Source organism: Pagrus pagrus (genome assembly GCF_965226575.1).
Source record: "Pagrus pagrus genome assembly, chromosome: 14".
Classification (NCBI taxonomy): Eukaryota; Metazoa; Chordata; class Actinopteri; order Spariformes; family Sparidae; genus Pagrus; species Pagrus pagrus.
In genome coordinates, this window is record NC_140198.1 from 21,758,819 (window position 1) to 21,766,720 (window position 7,902).

The 7,902-nt window shown below is 40.4% G+C and overlaps 1 protein-coding gene across 1 annotated transcript in view; it reads left to right on the forward strand.

The window, feature by feature from the left end:
• trpc4a (transient receptor potential cation channel, subfamily C, member 4a) overlaps positions 1-4,475 on the forward strand; it is a 29,689-nt gene extending 25,214 nt beyond the window's left edge. Inside the window, exons 13-15 of the mRNA XM_084372916.1 lie at positions 154-195; positions 602-691; positions 2,896-4,475. Coding sequence (XP_084229042.1) covers positions 154-195; positions 602-691; positions 2,896-3,561 — 798 coding nt within the window. The 3' untranslated portion in view covers positions 3,562-4,475. The remainder of the gene's footprint in view (positions 1-153; positions 196-601; positions 692-2,895) is intronic.
• Positions 4,476-7,902: the final 3,427 nt, after the last annotated feature.

A 7,902-nucleotide genomic window follows, 5' to 3' on the forward strand; every position in this document is an offset into this window, starting at 1 on the left:
AGTCTGTTTTCCGCCACAAGGCTCAGGGGCCACATGCAGTGAGACCCACGGACTACAAAGTTTAATACGAGTTAGTGCTACTGTGGAGAAAAGCTAAAAATGTTTTTTCTCTCTTCTGTAACTCAACCTGTCTGGCATCTGATGTCTGTGCAGAGGCGAGCGGCAGAGAACCTGAGGTTAAACCATCAGTATCAGGTAAATGTAATCTCTTTCAAAGCAAGCTGAAGTTGATGTGTGTGTTTGTTTGTTTGTGTGTGTGAGTGACAGATCACACATTCTGCTGTTTGGCACCTTCCTTTTTTTCTTCTTTTCAATCCGTCAATAAAATGCTTTTGCGATGTCACATATAATAGGCCTAACAGATACACTCAATGGGCTGTCATCACCATTCTCTGTTGAGGCTTTTCTATTTGTCGTTGTCTGCAGGTGGTTGTTGTAGTAATTTTCATGGGAGATGTTGCGTGAAATGTGTTTCCTTGTGTATATTTGCCATCTTTTTCCTGACTGATTGTTTGAGATTTGCATTGTGTTGGGAAGCAACACGTTCATCCAATACAAGAAGATTTAAACGTATTCAAAGCCATTTTTTTCACTGATGTAGGAGGTACTGAGAAACCTGGTGAAACGTTACGTGGCAGCCATGATCAGAGATGCCAAGACAGAGGAAGGCCTGACTGAAGAGAACTTCAAGGTAGGCAGCTCAGCAACTACGCTAAGTTGGCACTCAAAGCTTAGATTCTTGTGATTTGATTCATGCCAACCAAGCCACTGATGAAGCGTCTCCAACAAAACCTGTCTTCTCTTATTCCCAAAAGTCCAGTAGATTCATTCCAGTAAAAAAAAGTCCAAAACACAGTTTCTCATGTATAAATGGTGACAAAATAGCGTCCAACTGTGATCACGTATGTTTTGATATGCTTTCATACGTCTAAAAACTCCTCACTTTCAATCCAAAATGCCATTATACGGCCATACCGGAGATCCTGAGATGGTAGAAGTTTTATTAGACCAGTTAGGAGCTTCTATGCCTGCACTGGAGCCTACTGGAGCTCTAAAAACCCACTTGTACACAACCTGCACAACACCAAATGACAACCAGAGTTAGCAACTAGCTGGCAAACGTTACTATAGTGCAACATTTAGTAGCTAATGGGACAGATACTGTCCTCAGGAGTTGGTAGAAACCAAAAACTGAGCTACAAAGAGAGGGAAATTAGACTGTCTGCTCAACAGATGCAGACACAAACAGCTCCAAATGAATTCTAATTAATTCAAAACTGCTGGATGTGCAAATAGGCAACTGTAACTTAGGGTGTATTCACATTTGCCTTTATTCAAGGAATCACACTCACATGCGGGAAAAAGCCAGTGGGCCGAGACTGCCAGGAAACAGTGGTGTCAGTCTGTGATGGTACATCTAAAATATACAATAAATGCGTCTGTTGGTTGTGAAATCTTTCAGGAAGCTATTTTTATAATAGATCTTTGTAAGCCACACATACATTTATGCAAAGCATTAGCTTAATTTGTAACAAGTATGCTCACCAGCGTATTTACCCTGATCAAAAGGTCAAAAGCTGTTAAGACTCTTGCCCTTCAATCATCCTCAGAGTACTCTTTCAGCTCATTTATTCAGTCTAATACTACTTTAAATGAGTTAAATCTTCGTGAGCTCTTTGTGAGACCAAAGAGTTTAAATATACACACCAGAATCATTACAGTGTTAACATTAATTTCACTGAAATTTGACTTCCCCACATGGGTCCTGATGATCAGGACGACAATCTTCAATCAAGTTACTGTTAGGGCGAACAGAAACTCTACGCAAACGGGACCCAAACGCAAGACGTACACAGAGGCAGGCAGGTAGAGAGACAAAAAGTGAGCTTTAATGCCAATATTAGAAAATGCCAATATATTATATAACAAAAAGGCAGGCAAAGGAAAATACCAAACTAATGGAAAAAAACTAAGGACAAACCAGAAAACCACAAGGAATAAATCAGGAACTCGGGGACCACAGGAGGACCGGCGAACAGGCACATGAGCACAGGAGACACAGGACTGATGAACCAACAAAGAGTGAGGGAACAACACAGGCTTAATTACAAACTAAACTAACGAGGGGATGCGGTGCAGGTGGAGAGACACTGGGAACAGAGCAGTGCAGTGAATGATGTGAGACAGGTGTTGGTGGGGAGAGGAGCACAAGAACACAGGAGGGAAACTGAACACTGGGAACACAGGTGAGCAGGAAGCAGAAAGTGACAACAAGACACAAGGGATATCATTACAAAATAAAACAGGAAATTAACAAACAAAAAAATAAACAAAAACATGCAGTTACCAGTCTGTGTAACATAATGTTAACTCCTCTTGTTCCGTTTGTTAAAAAAGTCAGAGCAGCCCTAAAGTGCAACGGTTTACCATGTTTTCCCTTCCTCAGGACCAGATGAACCGAACTACAGGCGTGAAAACACCCTTAAAAAGTGATAGTAGCCTGAGCCAGTGATGTGATTACAGCTTGTATTTGCTACCCTCAAGTGGTCAGACAAATTAGTTACTGCAGGTTTAAAGACAATTAAATTGGGATCAGTCAGAACCATAAAATTACATTTTCCATGCACACGGCTTGTTCACGTATGTCGTCAGTTATTTCATCTGGACTTCATCCAAGATACGTTATTGCCTTAAAAAAGAGCCAAAATCACCCATTTTAAATGTTCTGCTTTGTTAGAAAAAGAAATTGCTGTGTCATTATTTATACATTACACTTAATCCACTTAGTATTGACTGAGTTTAAATTGAATCGAGTGTTCTGCAGATACGAACAACTGGGACTAATTACTAAAATAAATGCATTTGTTGATTCACCTTTTTGCCTTATTCTCTCAGGAGCTGAAACAAGATATCTCCAGTTTTCGTTACGAGGTGATGGGCATGATGAAGACGGGGAAGCCTGCTCTCCCGGGGGCGAAGGCCGGCAGCAGCTCGGCGGACTCCGGCTCCTCGCTCGAGGTGCCTCCCTGCCCTCAGATCAGCCAGGCGAAGACCAAACTCAACCGATTCAAGATCATCGCATCCATCCTCAAGCAGGGCAGCTCCACAGCGTCACCCAGGCCGCCCGAAGCCTCCAACGGCCTACCTAATGGACTCTTGTCCCCGGTCTCTGATGAGAGCTCCGGCGAGAAGTCGAGCCAGAGGAAAAATTTCCCCAAAGATATCACTGACTTTGGTTTGTTCCAGAAACGCCACAGGAGCGGTAATGAGGACGCATCAGGCGCGGGACAGATGTACTCGTTGTCGGAGGAAGCGGGGGAGTCAGACGCAGACGGGCACGACAAAGAGCACAGGGCGAGAGGTAAAGACGAGAAAGGACCCCTGGAGACAGAGGCGGAGGAAGACGCTGCAGTGAATGAAAATAGCGAGGTCTTGAACGCCAACAAGGGCTCGGATGAAGGCGGAAAAAAAGAATCTGAGGAGAAGGACAAAGAGAGTTTGCCCTGCGGCGACTCAGTAGCTGATGGATGTTTGTCAGGGTCAACCGGCAAAGAAGCATAAGAAGTGATGATACATGAATATAACTCCAGGCCAAGTAATGCTGGACGGAGAGACTGACAATCAACGTGAGCTTCAAGTGAGGATGATTCGAGCTTTTCCACTGAACTGACGATCAAACTTGGTCTTTGGAGACTCAGGGAGGCCTTTGGTTTCAGAGTTTAGATGCTGTTATATTAGCAGTGGAGATGCAGCAAAGGTAAACGGAGCTCTGCGTGAGCATCGCAACGATTTAGATTTTAGGATAAAGTCATTTCATCTTATCTCATCCCACAGACAGATAATTGAAAGGTAGTTATTATTTCCTGGACCCTCTTAACCTCCTCTCTCCCTCCGTGTCCCTTATCTAACACATGCCCTTCAAATTACCCATCATACACCACACTCTCCTCCATCAATCTCTCTCTACCTCTCTTCCTTCCTGTTTATCTCCACATTGCTTGACTCTCTTCATCCTTATCTCGCTAGAGCAATAGATGCGTTCTGTTTAGACCCGACCCTCTGCCTTACTCTGTCCGTTTCTGCACTTTACACACTTTATACTGACATACGATATCTCAAAGACGCGTCCGGCTCTGATCGTGCGACAGCAGAACAGTTCAGTCAATGTTTTTCTATGCAAAAACCTGGGATTGTGATTCTCATCATGCTGAAGAGGATACGTTTGTAACTATCTAGGGTAGAGCACGGCAGACTGTCTGTCAAAGACTAATGCGAGATACACAACATGGACACAGCCTATCAACCATTAAGAGTAACATATTATTCATGTTTTATCACTCCTGCAGAAAATAATCTAGCTATTTTGGACTAATTTGTTGTTTTTAACTGGTACCTTTAGATGTCATGTTAGTTTGAATGAATGATGTTATAGAAATTTAAACTGAGATCCAAAATAAATCTAAAAACACACACTCTGTGGCTTTTTTCTTTTGTTGTTCAACGCAGATTGCAGACAGATGCAGACATGAACAGAACGCTTGAACATTGTGGTGACTTATTATTTAAACAATAAGTTAAAGAGTAATGAAAACAAGGTGTTTGTTGCTTGTCATACAGTAAGTAAAAATAGCTGTCCTATGTCTCACTAAAATGCTATTTTCTAGGTGATGTGTCTGATATTAAGTATAATGAGATAGAAATTAGACAAATATACTCGGTTAGAGTTTTTGCAGTTATGTTTTGAAGTATGCCCCTTTGGAGGATCTTGGATTTGGGTTTAATTATTAACCATTAACTAGCTGCTTATTTGCATGCATGTTAGTAGCATATTGGCTCTTTATTAGTCATAATAAAGCACTTATTGACTTTACTCAGAAGTTCCACTGTGAATTAATTATGAGCACGACCTCAGTGGGAACATATTTTGAGGTACAAAGAGTTCCTTCAGACTTGTTTGGACACACACTTGTGGTTTTGTGTTTTGTTGACAACTATAGACTTTTTTAAACCTCCCATAAAGGCCCTTTACTGTCCTCTGATGCTGCCTCAAAATCAGTGTTTTGTTTGTCGATGATCACTGGCCTTATAATGTGGGTTACTAACAATATGACGACGCTGAAGTTATTTAGGTTTAAATTGTTAAAAATTCCACCAGTTTGAACATTGGAAATTGAAGAAAATAAATCTGTATTTCTTCATTGGTTTTTTATAAATGTTTTCATTGGTGTCACAGTATTTATAATATCATGGTGAGTAACGCTGGCTGGAGGGGCCCCCTAGGAATTTATGCCTTGTGGTACTCCCACCCTCTGAGGCCCATACTTCGCAAATCATTTTAAGACTGTAGTACAACAACCGCCTTACTATAAAAGAGGCAGTAATTAGGACGTAACTGAAGGAAAACTCTTGGTTAATGGCCTAGTAGTTACAGAATATGGTCATAAGTGCTTTTTAATGGCTAATAAAGAGCCTATATATGCATGCTAATAAACAACTATGGTTGTTATGTGTGCTTTGATCTAAAGTGGGTAACGCTTTATAATAACCATCATTAATAAATGGTTAGTTTATCGGTAATAAACTTGAATTTGTGGTTACGAAACAATGAAACGCTTCATAAACCATTTATAAGGCACTTGTAGAGATTTATTAACATCAGTTGCAGCTACATAATGTTCAACAGATCATCTTTTTATACAGACTACATAATACTGTATTTATTAACCAAGATTCACTCTAAGACTCCAATTTAAAAACACATACATTTGTGATGAGGGATGGTGCAGCGCTTCTAGATAAGCCTGTGGTTAATAATAATAACGAGAAAAGGTCCAAGGTCATCACAACTCTTTTCTTTATCAACTCTCCATGGGCAGAGCATCAGCTTAGACCTGTCAGGCTGTAAATATTATATATATTTATAGATTGTTTTGAGTTTCTTTATCATTTAAAAATGAGCGAATAAAACATCTAGTTTAAAAAGTTGATGAGTAACCTGTTTGTTTTAGCTTCAACATCCCTCTTGTTGTTTCGAATGGAAGGACTGACAGAAAGTGTGAATCCCAGAAGTGAGTGCTGTATAATGAGCTGATCAATGGAGTTAGACCAAGCACCGAATTACTAAATCCTTTCAGGAAGCTTTTTCTTTCCTGCTCCAACAACTATCCTTCCATTAACAGCTGAAATATCCTTCCATTAGTCCTAATAGTCAGTACACAAAACCCACACAGTGAGAGGAAACTGCGTGTGTCTCATTTATATGCCAGCATGTATCAGCAACTTGGTAATACTGCCACTGAGCTCTCTTTTGGTGCTACAAGCAGCATGAGTTTTTTTTAATTAATTGTGTACTGAAGTTCTGACATTATATTACACCTTTCCAACTCTGTGAAATTGGAGATGAGTGTCCTTGCATGTGAGTGTGCTGTTCAATCCAGATAGCCAAAACCATCTTAATGGCTCTCTGTGATGGGAGAAGATGCATTTTTCTCCTTTTAAAGATGGTACAGAGAAGAAGAAAACAGACGTATGAAAGCCAAATTGCATCCACTGCCCGGTGTGTCCTCCCACAGACGAATCTTTTTTCTTTTCTCTGAACTTCTTTCTGTCACTTTCCCATTTGCTCTTCTCTGTGGCCTGTAATTTCCATCGGCGAACAAGTGATCAAGCAAGTGAAAGAGAGATGAAATATTCAAAAGATGATGCAACTGAGCTCCATGTGCGATCAAAAGGCTGAACTGAAATGCTCCCGGGTTTGTGATGGATCTCCAAACTGCGCTGAGCCAGGCTGTCTGTCAGAGACGCAGACACACATGAAGAGAAAGTGTTCAAACAGCTTCTATAAATGCTCACACGCGTTTTAAATCTGCTCAGTATTCTCCCATCTGAGTTGTATCAGTAATATGTAATGCTACGAATATGTTAATATTCGCTTCTTGTTCAACTGAACTGTCAGACTTCCCTTCAACACTTAAAGATGAAGGTCTTTATAATTCCCCAAGGACAAAAAAATCTATATGAAGTGTTCACTTTCAAAAATATCTGTTTTTATTTATTTTCCTAAAAGTGTGTGTGTGTGTGTGTGTGTAATCCATAGACAATCAAAAATGTATTTTTTGATTTAAAAAAAAGGATGAAAAAAGGATTTAAAAGACTTACTAGTGTCCTGCCAACCATGACATCTTTAATTCAAAATGTAGAACATGAAAGACAACAACAAGAAGAACTTCTGCACCCTAGAGTCTGTAATATATTTTATTATACCTCTTAATTAAATAGATTTTGCAGACACTAGCCAGGCCAGGTGAGTCATTGACACTTTAATCCATAGACAGAAGTGTCCTACGGCTCAGGAAAGAAAAGTGAGTGCCATCTACGTCCTGGATAAATATTCACTAGACCTTGTGAGACAAATATGACCAAACGACACGTGTTAATGCCATAAAAATATGTCTTATCCAAGTTGCGGTACAGAGGCCTCAGACATGACTGTACTGACAAGTCCTTTCCACTAGGGGGTGATGTTATTACAGGATGCAGCTCCTGCTCTGCCCCTCCTCTCTGCACATACCTCTGCATGAGCTGAGATCCAGAATAACCACCTGCAGCTTGGAGAAGACACGGTTTAAATTCCTCTTAAAAGTTTGTCTTAGAGGATGGAAATCTGGGATGATGCTGTCCGTTTCTTATTATAAACAATAAATAAGTAATTGAAGACAGAGCATAGATAAATGAAAAAAAAAGAAAGTCATTTTACTGTGTGTGTGTGTGTGTGTGTGTGTGTGTGTGTGTGTGTGTGTGTGTGTGTTTGCAGGGGGGATGAATAAAGAGGGAGTGTAAAATAAATGAATAGCTGGTAAGGTTTAAATTACTGTTCGCTGCAAGCTAGGGCGAGACTACTAA